A 16,076-nucleotide genomic window follows, 5' to 3' on the forward strand; every position below is an offset into this window, starting at 1 on the left:
TAATAACATAAAAATGCAAGACCAACTATAATTAACTATAAGATTTATCACTATACTCAAAATTGTTCTAAGCCTTACACACCACACACACACACACACACACACACACACACACATGAATTTCCCCTAACTCTTACAATTGTATACCGTAATTTTGTTACCCCTGTTTTGTATATTGGGAAACTGAAGCTGAGAGAAAATAAGTGACTTGCCCAAGGCAACATAGCTAGTAACCAGTAACCGGTGAGTCAAGATCTGGACCCACGGACTACCATAGGTCAAAGCCAGATTCATTTCCATTACACTGTGCAGATGCGAAGACAGGAATAGAAACAAATTTCCTGACTCTCTGTTCCATTCTCTTTCTATTACACTATGATGGATATCAATTTTCTAATCTGTAACAGTAATGCATTTTGAATTTGCTTTCCATAGACACTCATTTTACTAAACCATTGGAAAGAAACAAAGCACAGACCTTGAAACCAATGATTATACTTTTATAGGAAATAAGTTATTTCATTAAAAAAAAGAAAAGGAAATACTCTGGCTTTGATGGTATCCAGAATATTGACATCATCCCCAAACTGGCTAGCCTTAGATCAGTTTTCTGGAAGAATCTTTAAAAGGACTTTGATTCCCATAAAGTTTAAAACTTGCCCTCTATGAATGTAAAGACCCTTTGGAGGACTGGAATCAAACCATTAGGCTCTGGCTTCAACTATTTTTACATAATTTTTCAGATGTTTTCTTGAGCTACTGGAGTAGAATAAGTTGGCATTACTTATAAAATGAAGGAAGGAACTAAGGAGAAGATACTATGTCTAGAAAAATGTTACATTGATGTATTCATATTTTTAAGTGTTTTATTCTTTGTTCTTGAGAGACTAAATAATGAGTTGGTATAAAACTAAATTTAGGAGAAAATTGATTGAGACAAATTTTTCAGACAGTAATTTGGGGAGTGATGGGTTGTGGATACTTAAGGCTGGAGACTGTAATGTTTACGATTACGATGTTTGGTTAGACCAAAAAATAAGACATTAGAATATAAAATGTCCTTCAGATTAATAATTTTTAAAAGTAGTTATGTGCAAGTTTTGATTTCTCAGTTTCTGACTTTACTAATATGTGCAGTGTGTGGAGTTGAAAAATGAGTTGAACTTGTGGTCTTCTTTGAGTACCACCACTGAGTCTTCCTTCTAATCCGTGTGCTCTTGGGAAAGTCAGTGTTCCTTTTCTGAATGTCAGCAATCCCATGTTCTCAGTGTTAGAATCCTGCCGGGTTATCTCTGTAGGTTGTTAATTCTAACTCGTACATGAGTCCGTGGCACTGAATTGAGACACTTCAAAACATCTGCAGATGGAAGCCACAGCTTCTCTTACTACTGGCAACTTTCTCCAGATGTGGGAATCTGTACGTCTCTACCTGACAAGTAGGGTAATCTATCTGTCTTCCCTCCCTTCCTGCTTATGAAGGGAGCCTGGTTAGAAACGTGTTTGTCTGCAAAGTAATGTCTGGTCTTGGTGAAGAATTCAGTTCTTACATAGGACTATAGAGTATTACACTTTAATACAGTTCTTAGACTCAATCTATTGCCTTTTGGGGGAAGTATCATGAAAACATATTAGAACTGTAGAAATAAACATTATCTGTTCAAATCTGCTACCTTGACAGGATGCTAAAGGATGGAAACTAAATTGATGTGGTATATTAAGTCTAGCACGACCTTGAACAACTGGTTTTATAATGTTGCCTCTTGCTGTGGGTGTCACCAGTATTTGTCCGTATATAAAAACTAGGCTGCTTCTCCACGGGTTTAGTCTTAGAGCACCAGCTGGTGAGCAATGCACGGAGCAGACTTGTAACCAACCTACATCATCTTCAACATGAAGATAGCCACAGTGCCAATGCTTCTGGCCCTGGCTCTTTGCCTTACACAAGGTGAGCAATTTGCATGTAATCTAAGCCTCTTGCCACACATGGCAAAGCCCTAGGCAGGGACTTGTCTCCCTCCCTCTACTCCTCAAATGTATATGTTGGTATGTACATATGTATGTGTGTATGTGTGATCTTGAAATATGTTGCCACACAGAGTTTTGAAGAATTACATATGTGGCTTAATAAATAACTATTTTGTTATCTTTAGACATGGCAAGCTGAAGTTTTATCCATGAGAAATATTTCTATTAATTCGTATTAGTTCTGAAAAGCTAATAGATTCTTCTTCATCTTCCCCTAACGTAGCATATCAATTCATATTGATAGGAATTATGTATGTAATAGATATTTAAAACTTAGATGTATATTATGTATATATAGTACTATATATAAGTAATTAAAAATCAAATTGAATCACCTATTCCTATTTTAAAGTAGCAGTGCCTTCTAGTATATTTTATTTTTGTATTATCAAATCCTAAATGGATTGAGAGCATCTCTCCCAAAGAGTGAGAGGCTTTTGTAAGAAGTAGAAGGTAAGTTTTTGCACTTGCTATTCGAATTTAAAGGAAACATGAATTGCCTAGGCTCAATCTTCTCTGAAGAAGATTCTTTTTAAAAGAAAACCTCAGAGATGAAGAGCCTGAAGGTTATTATACATAAATGATGCCCACTTTCCTAAAATAAGTGTGTAGGTACAAAAGGAAGTCTGTTGGGGTGCCTGGGTGGCTTGGTCGGTTAAGCATCTGACTTCAGGTCAGGTCATGATCTTGCTGTCCATGGTGTTCGAGCCCCGTGTCGAACTCTGTGCTGACACCTCAGTGTCTGGAGCCTGCTTTGGATTCTGTGTCTCCTTCTCTCTCTGGCCCTCCCCGACTCATACTCTGTCTCTCTGTCAAAAAATAAACACTAAAAAAAGGGGGGAGAGAGTCTGTTAATGAGAGTATAATAGCCTGAGATTTTAACTATTCTTAATTTTTGTCAGATCTCTAATTTTTGTAGCTGTAATAAGGACACAGAGTTACCAGAAATCAGAAATTTTAATTTTATCTGTATATATGATATAAACTTTATGCTACATTATACTTTTAAATTATAATTGATATGATATATTTGATATTTGTGTATTATAATTTTAAGAGAGGTCTCTCATACTTTGCTGTGACAGGATCTTTTTGAAATCAGATATTTTGAGGGGGTAAGAAAGTATATGAGTGTTATTTTCCAAAGTAATTAGACCTTTATGAGTGACTCGACCTCTGTGAGTGTATGTGATGATTTCTTAGTGCAATGTCCTCATTTATTTGCCATCGTGAATTTTAACGTGTTCAAAAACAATTTGTGGTTTTACAACATATTGCCATTAATATAAGCAAGACACTGCACTGAGTAAATTGTTTATTTATTGAATAGTTTACATTCCTTAACTTTGGTTTCTATATTTTTGTCCTAGATGTTGCCAGTGAGGATGAAAATCAGGTTAGTCCTGCTTTTTCTGTTCATTGAATCCACTCCAAGATCTCTAAAGAAGTATGGCCTGTGGCCAACACCTTCATGTTAATAATACAGACATATTATAGTGATAGGTACTAATCACTTTTGTTAAAAACAGAAACAAGTCTTTATGAAGGAAGACACAGGCACACACATCAGCGTACCAATGATGATGGATGTCTGCAAGAGGCAATCTACCGTGCTAAAGGAGTGCTTTAAGATTCCATGAACAGGGGCACCCGATGGCTCAGTTGGTTAAGCTTCTGACTCCTGGTTTCGGCTCAGGTCATAATCTCATAGTTTGTGAGCTCTAGCTCCAGAATGCAGTCTGTGCTTAAGGCACAGAGCCTGCTTTTGTTCTCTCTCTGCCCCTCCCTCCTTCCTCTCTGTCTCTCTCTCAAAATAAATAAACTTTAAAAAATCCATAAACAAACCAGTGAATTAGTATTGTTCAGTTTAGCAGTTGAAAATGTCATGACACACATAGAAAGCTGAAATGAGTGCTTCTGTGATTATTGTGTATTAAGGGGTTGTCTGTACCTAGTATATATTTGTATATGTATGTCAGTGTGTGTATTTCAGATTTCATTTGTCAGATCCTGTTTGAGATGTTGGGGATATTGGAAAATGAGGAAACATACAGGAACCCGGCCCTTGTGGAATTTGCATCTTAGTGGAGGAAAACAGACAAGTTAATGAGTAAATTAATAAAATATACAGCACATTAAAGAATGATTAGTTTAACAAGAAAAATGAAGTTGGATGAAAGATAGGAATTTCTGGGGATGGAGGTAGTATCAGTTATTCCTAGGATGGTCAAGTGAGTTTTCTTTGAAAAGCTAGCATTAAAACAAAGATCTGAAGCCCAAAGCCTGACCCAGGGCTCCATCCATCTCACAAACGGTGACATCATGATCTGAGCAAAAATAAAAAATCAGACGCTTAACCAACTAAGTCACCCAGCCACCTCTAGAAAATTTCACCATAATCTCTGTTATTGCATCCAAGTTGGCTATCTACAGAGAGACTTAGAAACCTCTATGGGATAAGTAGGGGAGTAGAGAAGAGTAGAAAAAAAGTTGGATTTGGGAGAATCAAAGAGCATGCTCACTTGCATGTTTTACACTGGCAAAAAAAAAAAAAAGAGAGTATTATATAAATCTCACTGTGCATGAAGCCGTAGTTTTCTTTTTCAGACTCTATGATAATAGGTGGTGATTTCTGGTGGATATTTCTAATTTTGTAACTGTGACTTTGTACAAACTCTATTTTTTTAAAAAATAAATTTAGCCACCCTTTTTGTTGGCATGGGCAAGAAGAACACAAAGAAATAATTATGTCTCTGGAAATAGTTCTGTTAACAGTCTTTGTATATTTTGTCAGAAATGAAATGTAATGCTTTAGTCTTATGGTGCTGGAATTTTATTTTCCAAATTGAGTTCCTGATAGCACTAGAAAAGCGTGTTGAATATTATAAACATGAGCCAGAACAGTGCCGAAAAGCACTGTGGTAATCTGCAAGGGTCTTTACCATATATTTAAATTTGTCATCGCAGAAGGGTCATTATAGAGTCAAAAGGACCTCGTTAGTGCCCTAACACAGAATGGACGGGATGCCAGCTCCTGGGGGATTGTATTATGATGTTGAAAGAGAAGACAGTGAGCTGCGTCACAGCCAGTGAAGGAAAGAGCTTGGCCCTGAAGGCCTTTAGTTTTTCTGAGACACGTGGAGAAGACACAAACAACCGCAACAATAACAAAACAAAACAAAATGAAAACACACCAAAGGCTGTTTTTCCCAGGGAAAAACCCACCTCCTGCTTTTAATTTTTATGCCCTTTTTCTGTTTGCCAAGAGATACATTGGATTATTTCGTAAGTCAGAAAAACAGCATTGAGTTTTTATATTAACCCACAAGGGATATGTTTCTATCACAAAAAAAACACCAGGCTCTTCTTTATATGTCAAAGCTGTATATAGACTTTATAGAATCAGTTATGTCTGGCAAGCTAAGCACTAACTTGTAATGTTGGCATAAGATGCTATAGAATCAGGGGCTTCTGGGTGACTCAGTTCGTTAAGCATCCGACTCTGGGTTTCAGCTCAGGTCATGATTTGACAGTTTGTGAGTTCAAGCCCACAGACCCTGCCTGGGATTCTGTCTCCCTCTGCCCCTCCACTCTTTATTCTCCTCTCTCTTTCTCTCTCTCAAAATAAATAAATATACTTAAAAAAAATAGATGCTGTAGAATCAGAGACTAGACAGGTCTCAAGAGACCCAGTCGTCATTCTGTTGCCAGAAATAATTGCTGTGCTGCTCAGATAAGATCACTGGGTGGTGATCATCATTTTCTGAGATATTTTAGTAGATCACCATTAGCAAAATTTCCCAGGGCTTGTCTCTGATCTGATATTATTTACTTATTCTTCTTCACCATTTATCATTCTGCTAGTGCTGCCAGCTGCCTCCCATGTGGAAAAGGCTAGGGGAAGTACGTCATTATCCATTAGTATCCATGAGATGGTAAGCACGGTTTAGTCAAGGATGCTTCTGCCTCATTGTTCTATCCATACACCTGGCTATATCCATGGCACCTAGCAAAGGCTATTCATGTCATAATGAGTTTTTGTTAACTGATTTAATGATTATTATAAATCATATACATGATATTATAAAGATATAGGAAGCCAGACAAAATTCTATGATCAATTCTTTGGAAGAAGCTGTATTTGTCAGAGTTGGATGCAGAGGTGTTTAATTTTTTTTTCTGATACAAACATCTTGAAACAGTATTTTTTTTTTGGCAAAATCAAAACAAAATTTAAAAAAAACCACAGAGCTTAAATTGTAAAGGCTTGCTCTAAATACCTAGTGGATATTATAAACTAATAGCAAGTATGACATTTTAAATTAGTATTTTATGAGACAGTGCAAATGCACCATTGATTTTAAGTTCCTAAAATGAGTGACATACAACAAGTCTTCCATAAAATATATCGAATTAACCTTTTCACTAGTCTTGTCATGTTCCTTTTGATGGCAGTTATTATTGACCTACTGTGTGCTGGGTATCTTATATGCATATTCCAATAATAATAAAGGAGGAGGAAGAAGTGAGAAGGAGAATGTAATTATTGATTATTTACTATGTATCAGGCACCTTTGTTTGGAGGTTTTACACTCGTATGATATTTAATCATCACAAGATACATGAAACATATGAAGTTATATCCTCTATTTTTACAGATAGGGTAAGTTAGCTATTGAGAAGTTAATTTGAGAAAGCTATTGGGCTTATGACTGACGATCCTGGAATATGAGGTTAGGGCTTTCCATTTTACTAACTGTTTTAGATGAATGCTTATCAAGTGAATTTTCAGTCCCCAAGGGACAATCCAGTCATTATTTGCGTTTGTTTAATTTGTGTCAATTGAGTGAATGACTTCTGAATAAACTAGGTAGTGGTCATTAAATAATATTGCTCAAGGAAGTTCTTAGAAGATAAAGCTGTGGTTTGATGAGATTCATTAAACATACTTTTTAAAATCTTTTCCTTAGGAAACATGCAATGAATATCGGTCATTGATGAAAAATGGAAAATTATTTTGTTCCCAAGATAAAAAACTTTTCCAAAGTGCAGATGGCATAGCACTCATCAGCAGATGTGTCACATGCAAAATGATACTGTGAGTAAAAGTCCTCTTTCTTTTAAGTGTTTGAGTCACCAGCTCTTCTCTGAACTAGTGACTGTATTCTTTTTGTATCCCATCAAATGTACTTTTCTAGATCTAAATGGTTAAATAGAAATGCTTAGCAGGTCACTTTGACACCTCTTATCAGGAGAAGTTGGATAAGTACCTCCTACCTGGAAATATTTTTTTTAACTTTATTTATTTTGAAAGAGAGAGAGAGAGAAGGAGTGCACGCTAGTGAGCAGGAGAGGGGCAGAGAAAGAGAATGCCAATCAGGCTCTGTGTTGTCAGCGATCTCACGAACCTCAAGATCATGACCTGAGCCGAAATCAGGAGTTGGACATTTAACTGACTGTGGTTCCCAGGTCCCTCCTGGAAAGATTTTTAAATCATTCAAATAGTTTTCCAAAACATTCCAGAGGGTAGAGGGTTAATACCTTATGTAGCACTTAATAGTCTTTCGAGGATGTAGTTCCAATTGGAGTGTCCTGACTCTGGGAAAAAAGAATTCTTCATTGTATTAAGCCCTGACTCTGTGGTACCCTCAGGACTGAGAAAAGCCACACACACACACACACACACAACCCCCCAGGAGGGATGCCAAACTCTCCTTATGACAGCCAACCAGCAGAGGCCTTAGGCAGGACACACCCTGCACCCTGACCTGTGAGCTGCCAATGTCTGTAGACATCTAGGATCAAACTAGGATGAGATGATCTAAAGAGCATCATCATTTTATTTCCCTGCAGCTCAGAAAGGGTGAGCGTCCTAGAAGTTTACCAACATCTATGTAATGCTTCTTAACTTGACTTCCTCCTCTTCGATGACACCCAATGGTGGAAGAGGGCTTGTTATCAATAGAAAATCCTCAAATCAACGTGTTCTATTTTGTTTTTGAACAGGAAGGTCATCTTTAATTTCTGACCACCATCAAAACTTCACCACTGATACTATTAGCTAAGTATCAGTGGTAACTTATCCATTTAAGATAATTACATTATAGTTAGCTTTTTAAATGCTAACTAAATCTCAGGGATTTAATTAGACATAGCCGATAATACGGGATAATGAAGCTATGATCACACATGCTGTTCCTAGTGAAGAAACTGTGGGAAGATGAAGGAAAAAGAGGAAGATTTAAAGGGCAGGGATGGGGGAGACCTCTGGCAAGCTAGTCTCTTGAAACCTGAATGTCAACGAGCAGATGTATTATTTACTACGAACCTTCCTCCTTGTTACATAGGCTGTCTTGAAAGGAGACTGAAACTGTGATCTAGTACATTTATTGAAAACTAATTTAAAACAAAAATAAAATGCCTTGAGACATACAAGGCAGTTTATCTCTTTGAAGTCACCCACGGAATTATTATTTTTTTATTACCTATTTAAGTTATGTTGGAATAAACTTGATTTCTTAAACTGGAAAGGAAACTGGGCAAGGCATAAAGGTTATCCTCAAATTGCTGAATTTGCTCTGTGGGACCTTAAAGTATAGACCAGAAACAAAACAGATTTTTGGTTCAATGTGAATATAGCCTTTCAAAGGGACTATTCCAACAATGGCAGAGATGGCTTTTAGAGTTGGTGACTGACCACCTAGATGTTGAAAGCATTTAAAGCGGTGGTGGAGTAGTTAAAGGTAAAGGTAAATTGTGCAGTTAAATGTAAAGATTCTTGCCTTCTGTAGAACCACATCTGAGATATTTTTCAGTACTGAGGAGACATTTATGGTACCTTAGCTCATTTCTGCGCACACCTCCACTTCTGATATACCTGATTGGACTCAGGAGAAGAGTAAAAATTAAGTTTGACCTCTATGCTATTATCCCCAAAACTGGGAAAACATATCTAAACAAGCTATGCTTTTCCTTGCTCTCTTCCAGAGAAAAAGAAGCAAAATCCCAGAAAAGGGCTAGGCATTTAACAAGAGCCACTCAGGCCACTGCCCCAGAAACGGTGAGATTATTTTAAGTCAACTTGTCATATTTGCTTTCAAGATGATGTCTGACTGTTTAGAACTATTTGTTTCTTTCCCAGTTACTAGGTCATACCTGTTGTGAAGCCAGCTACTTAGAAGGGAGGGAACATGGCTTAGTCCAGGGGTGGGCTAACTATCTGGTACAGCTCGTCCCTATGCCCAACCCATGACATAACTCTCAGAAAACATTTTGGGCACTGACAGATGCTAAAAGGCGGAGTGAGTGTGATGTCTGCCTTCCATAGCCGTTTCTCATTCTTCCTGTCCTGTTTCATGGGACTGTTAGAGCTAAGTTCAAATTGCAGAATTCTTATTTATTGTCTGTGTTGCTTGGACAACTTATGTGTCTCTGGGTCTCAGTTTTTTCATCTGTGAAATGGAATGTGAATCAAAATAGAAACTATGTTTAAAAAGCCAAGTACAGGGTTTAACATGTGTTACCAGGCATCTGATTCCTTTCCTTTCTTTTTTCTTTCCTTCTTTTATTTCTTACTGCATGTCCTTTCTGATACTTGTAGTGTACCTAACTCACCTAGATTTGCCTGTTTATATCTATTTTGTAGATTGGAATACAAGCTAATATTTGTTTGAGAAAAAGCATTCATGGTAAAAAAATATTTTTAATAAAAAATCAAATAAAATGAAGGAAACTGTATAGTGTTAGCCACTACACAGTGATTTCAGTTTATGATATTTTCATATATACACATTTTTGTAGTTCTACAAAAAATGAAAATTCTAGACCCAGATTGAGGGAAATTTCTAGCAATTACTGTATCATAGTAAGTTATTGACAAAGCTGGGTTACCACTGGGAATCCTGACAACTCCAATCACTCCAGATCTCCTCTATAGCTTCTTTCTCCTCTTCCTCTCCTGTCCCTGACACATAATTAAAATGGTCAGTCACAGGAGGCACACCCAAATTACTGTAACATCCCTGGGCTAACCAAGGTAAAATTTGCCTTGTCAATGTTACTCAGGGTGTCTGAGAATCTTAGCTCCACAGTAAATCTAGTCAACCAAATTCTTTGCTTGAACTCAACCAGTCTCGTTTTAAAACAATAACACAGTCACCACTCAATTTGGTCAATCACTGAAAATCCTGTATCTGAGCAAAAGCAAGCTGCATCTGTGCTCTGTAAATCCTGTAGAGATCAGATCAAAAGTTTACTGGTAAGTTCCAATTCTGCCCTTATTGGTCACATTTAGAGAGAGGCTCCTTCAGTAAGATCTATTCTCCTTCTTCACCTTCTTTTCTCCATCTTTCTTCTTCATGAGAAACTAACCAATGATGTTTTAATATATAAAATACAAGCAAATACAAACCAAAAACTGAATTACACAAACATACCAATTCTAACAAAACCATTTCTAAATATTGCTAGTCAGATGTTTTCATATGTAAGGATATATTTACCGAATTTTAATCAAGTAGGATTTTTAAGAAATAAAATTTTGCAATTTTAAGACATACCTTTCTGTTATCATTTTATGCCTCATATATAATTTTTACCTCCTAAGTTCTTATGGTTACTTATTTTGGAACCTAGGAAAGCACTTGCAAATTAAGGTAGTTCATATTTGTCTCTGGGCCTTTCAGGTGACTTCTGTTTAGATTTTTACTTATTTGTGTTTGAATGGGTTCAGGTAATTACATTGTTTTTGTTGTTACTTTCTCTTTACTATAATAGAGAAAAATCTACCCACTTTTTGTGCTTAGATTCCTCCAATCAAAAATCAACCCTGATGCTCATGTTCAGAATAAGGTGTTCTTCCAGGTCAAGAAGTTTCCTCCTACAGACATCCTTTCTCTCTTGCATCATCAATATCTCCTTCACTAGTATGTCATTTTTTCACTTTCCAACCCTAATATACAATCCATTTACAACTCTCATTAGTGTTGCCTCCAAAGTATATCCCAAATATGACTCCTTTTTACCATTTTTATTTCTATCACCCTCATCCAAATCCTCATAATCTTTAATGTATTTGGTCTGTATAGAGACTTTATTTGTTAATTGACTGATTCATTTATTTATGATTTAGGTTGCCAACTGTGTAGGATATTAAGTTCATATGTGTATGTTTGTGTGTTTCTGAGTCTCCTGTTCTGCTTAGATGAGTTCATTGCTTTAATAACTAACAAGGCAAGTCCCCTTACTTAATTCATCTTTTTTCAAAGTTGACTAACGTATGCATAGACATGTATTTTCCCATACATTACAAATAAACAGTTTATTCAGTTTATGAAAAATCTAACAAGTTTGTGAGCCCAAAGTGATTAGGGATACAAAGAATTTGTAAATTAATTTGAGTAAAATTGACTTTTTAAAAAATGTTTATTTATTTTTGAGAGACAGAGTGTGAGTGGGGGAGGGAGAGAGAGGGAGACAGAATCTGAAGCAGGCTTCAGACTGAGCTGTCAGCACAGAGCCAGATGCAGGGCTTGAACTCACAAACCATGATATCATGACCTGAGCAGAAGTTGGATGCTTAACCGACTGAGCCACCCAGGTGCCCCTAAAATTGACTTGACCAACTTAAGAGCACAGAATACCTTGTCATTAATTCATAATAATTTCTGTATATTACATGAAGTCTATATTCTCCACAGAGATTTTTATAATTTTTGCTAACACCTACAAAATTTGTAATTTTATTGCTGTTTTCATTGGTATTTTTTATGGTATTTCTATCTGGTTATTGTTAGTATAGAAACATTTTTTTTATTTCTACAGGCTAATCTTACATTGAACAGCTTTATGATATCTTCTGTTAATTCTGAAAGTTTTCTATTAATTCTATTATTTTCTTGGTAGTTAATCATATTATCTGCATAATAAGAGATGGTAGGTGTTTCATAACTTCCTTTTGCTTTTCATCACTCCTTTATTTCTTTTTCTTTTCTTATATCATTGGCCAGGATCTAGAATTCAATAGTTAAATAGTAGTGATGATAATGAACATCAGATTGCCCTCTTATCGTATATTAAAAGGAATATATCTAAAGTTTCTCCATTAAGTATGTTTACTGTAGATGCTTTTTTAATTTTTTTATTTTTTTTATTTATTTTTTGAGAGACAGAGACAGTGCAAGCAGGGGAGGGTCAGAGAGAGAGGGAGATACAGAATCTGAAGCAGGCTCCAGGCTCTGAGCTAACTGTCAGCACAAAGCCTGACGTGGGGCTTGAACCCACAAACTGTGAGATCATGACCTGAGCTGAAGCTGGACGCTTAACCAACTGAGCCACCGAGGTGCCCCATACTATAGGTGTTTTTTAAACAAATTATAGCAAGTTTAGAAAAACTTTTTTCTATTCTTAATCTTCTAAATCTGTTTTGATTTGATTATCAAATGCCTTTTCTGCAATTATTGAAACAATTTTCTAATTTTTCTCTTTCATTCTGTTAATGTAATATATTTCTTGATAAATTTGCTAATGTTAAACTATTCATGTTTTCTTAGGGTAAATCATACTTAGCCATAATATATTTCTAGTATACTGTTGAATTTGGATAGTTAGTATTTTATTTAGAAAATTTGAAACTATTTTCATAAGTAAAATGAGTGTATACTTTTCTCTTTTCAATTATTCATGTCTGGTTCTGAAATCAATATCAAATTACCCTTAGAGGTGGCACTTAAGGCTATAACTGAATAACAAGGTTAGCAAATCCTTTCCCCAAAAAGCCACTATAAATAGACAAAATTGACCAAAGCAATCATTATAGCACTATGGAAATTGACCATTAGCCTATGTCAATCTGATAAACGTTTATGCTTGAAAAACCACTATACTTCGATTTAGAACAATGAGAGTCTGTGATGTTCTTGCTTAGGGATACTCCCATATCACTCTTGTTACTGGGTTGGTATAGAATGTCCACCAGCCAGGCAGGCTACGAGGGTCAGCAACTGCACTATCTTACTGAAGTAATTTAGGGCAGTGGGCAACAATTACATCCACAGATGTTTTCAGTAGATGTCATGATCTTCACCCAGAGTAAGGACAATGACCTGATGTGGTAACATGGTTGAGGCAAGTGTATTTCTGGCTGAGTCTTCACACATAGGCAACAGAGAGCAAAGAAAGACCAATTCATGAAGTCTTAGTTGGCCATAATATTGTGCACAAGCACTTAAGAAAACACACATGGGGAAAAAATCCCAGGGGCGCCTGGGTGGCTCAGTCGGTTAAGCCTCTGACTTCGGCTCAGGTCAGATCTCATGTTCGTGGGTTCAAGCCTCACATCAGGCTCAGTGCCGACAGCTAGCTCAGAGCCTGGAGCCTGCTTCCAGTTCTGTGTCTCCTTCTCTCTCTGACCCTCCCCCTCTCATGCTCTGTCTCTCTCTGTATCAAAAATAAATTAAAACATTTAAAAAATTTTTTAAAAAGGCATTAATCTTAGAAAAAAAATATCCCAGTGGAAAGCAAATGCTAGGGTAGATGTAAATATATCTTGAATTTTGAATGCCCTCCGCAATATACACAGGCCTGTCTGCAGGGGATGGATGCCTTACTAGCTTGAAATGTTTGAGCACAAACTGTGTCTAATCATTGGTCATCCACTAAGCTATAGAGATATGGAAACAAAAACCTAAAGACCCAATCGTAAAAAAATAAAACTATAGACATTTTCTTAGCAGATGCATCAACAGCTGCACATTATGGGACAGCAAGAAATCAGAACTGAAGATACAAATAAGCAACAAAACAGCAAAAATATTCTTTATAGTGAAATTGTTATCCAAAATGTCCAGTCTTCAACAAAAATTATGAAATATGAAAATAGTAACTAGAATGTATGACCCATACTCAGGGGGGAAAAACCTAATGGAAACTATCTGAGTGTCTCTGGAGGTTAGATTTTGAACTTGAAGCAGCTATTTTAAAAGTGTTTAAATAGTTTAAACACTATTAAAATAATTAAAGGAAAGTATAATAAAGAATAAATAAATGCACATTTTCAATAAACAGAGATGGAGATAGACAAAGATATAGATCTCAAATAGAAATTCTGGAGTTGATAGCATAACTCACATAAAAAATTTAGTAGGAGGCTTAAAAGAAGCTCTGAGGCTGCATAAAAAAAGAATGAGTAAACTTGTAGAAAGGTAAATAAAAATTAACAGTAAAAAAAAATATTGCTTGAAAACGGACAAAGAGTCCCTGAGGTAGCAAGTATGTCAATACATGTGCAATTGAAATACCAAAAATAAAAGATCAAATAGACAGAACAATTATTTGAAGGAATAATGGCCTAAAATGTATCAAGTATGATTTTTAAAAGATTACTCTTCACATTCAATAATTTCAGCAAGTCCCAGATAGGATGAATACAAAGATGTCGACACCTAGGCCTATCATGATTAAAATGTGAAAATCAAGAGAAAAAGTTTACCGCAGAAAAAGAAAAATGATACATTCTATGTAATGGCAATAATTAATGACTGGCTTCTCATCTAGAATAATGAAGGCCAGAAGACAATGGTATGACATGCTTAAACTGTTGAAAAAAAAGTTTATCTATATTCTATATTTACCAAAATTAACCCATAAAAATTAAGTCAAATAGAGACACTTCCAAATCAGTGAAATTAGAGAAAATTTGTTGCTTTCAGACCAGTTTTACAAGTAATAATAAGAGTGGTCCTTTAGATGAAAGGAAATGACTTCCAGATGGTAAATTGTATTTACAGAAGGAAGTGAAAAGAATCAGAAATGGTAAATATATGGGCTAATATGAACTATTTTATAAATGCCTTTCCCATATTTTTACCTAATTTCTTTTAACAATATATTTTATAAAGCAATAATTATAATGCTATTTTATTGGGTGTTTAGATAAAACATTTAAGATAACCATAATGCCAATGGAAATAAAGGAAATAGACCTATATAAGGGCAAAATTTCTATATTTTACCAGAATTAAATATTAATCTGTAATAGATTGTAATGAACTCGGATAAATATGATAATCACTAGAATAACCAGCAAGAAAATGACATATATAACAAATATATAAAATCAACAGAAATATTAAAAAGACACACTAGAAATAGTTAACCTAAAAGAGGTCTATAGGGAAAGAACAGAGGAGAAAGGACAAGAGTATATTGAAAACAAACAGAAACATAGCAAATATAAATATAACTATATCAGTAATTATTCTAAATGTAAATGATTTAAACATTCTGATCAAAAGTCAGAGATTATTGTAAGATAAAAAATAAAGCAACTATAAACTATCTCCAGTAGATACTCCTTTGATCCACAGACACAGGAGTCTAAATGAAGAGTGATAATATGACAAATATAACCCTAGAGAGCAGGATTTGCTATACTACTAACAGACATTAAGTCAAATATTATTGGAGACAAATAAGGACATTTTACAATTATATTTTTTTAATGTTTTTATTTTTAAGAGAGAGAGCATGAGTGGTGGGGCAGGCAGAGAGAAAGGGGGGCAGAAGATCTGAAGTGGGTTCTACAGGCTCTGTGCTGACAACAGTGAGCCCAATGCAGGGCTAGAACTCACAAACTGTGCGATCATGACTTGAGCTAAAGTTAGACACTCAACCAAATGAGTCATCCAGGCACCCCAGGACATTTTATAATTTTAAAAGTATTAATACATCAGGAGATATGACAATTATAACTGTATATGCTCCTTCTAACAGAAGCTCAAAATGTGTGAAACAAAATATGCTATAATTAATTAAAGAAAGAAAAAGACAGTTCAACAATAATAGTTAGAAATTTTAATACTCTACTTTTAAAAGTTGAAATAGGGGTGCCTGGGTGGCTCAGTCAGTTGAGCGTCTGGCTCCAGCTCAGGTCATGATCTAACAGTTAGTGAGTTCGAGCGCTGCACCAGGCTCTGTGCTGACAGCTAGCTTAAAAAAACATTAAAAAAATAAATAAATAAAATAGACAAAATATCATTAAAAATATAGAATAC

General features: G+C 35.6%; 1 protein-coding gene across 1 annotated transcript in view; it reads left to right on the forward strand.

The window, feature by feature from the left end:
- Positions 1–1,890: 1,890 nt before the first annotated feature.
- SPINK5 (serine peptidase inhibitor, Kazal type 5) overlaps positions 1,891–16,076 on the forward strand; it is a 74,975-nt gene continuing 60,789 nt past the window's right edge. Inside the window, exons 1-4 of the mRNA XM_029941205.1 lie at positions 1,891–1,945; positions 3,396–3,421; positions 6,996–7,123; positions 9,013–9,085. Coding sequence (XP_029797065.1) covers positions 1,891–1,945; positions 3,396–3,421; positions 6,996–7,123; positions 9,013–9,085 — 282 coding nt within the window. The remainder of the gene's footprint in view (positions 1,946–3,395; positions 3,422–6,995; positions 7,124–9,012; positions 9,086–16,076) is intronic.

The sequence above is a fragment of the Suricata suricatta genome, chromosome 6 (genome assembly GCF_006229205.1).
Source record: "Suricata suricatta isolate VVHF042 chromosome 6, meerkat_22Aug2017_6uvM2_HiC, whole genome shotgun sequence".
NCBI lineage: Eukaryota > Metazoa > Chordata > Mammalia > Carnivora > Herpestidae > Suricata > Suricata suricatta.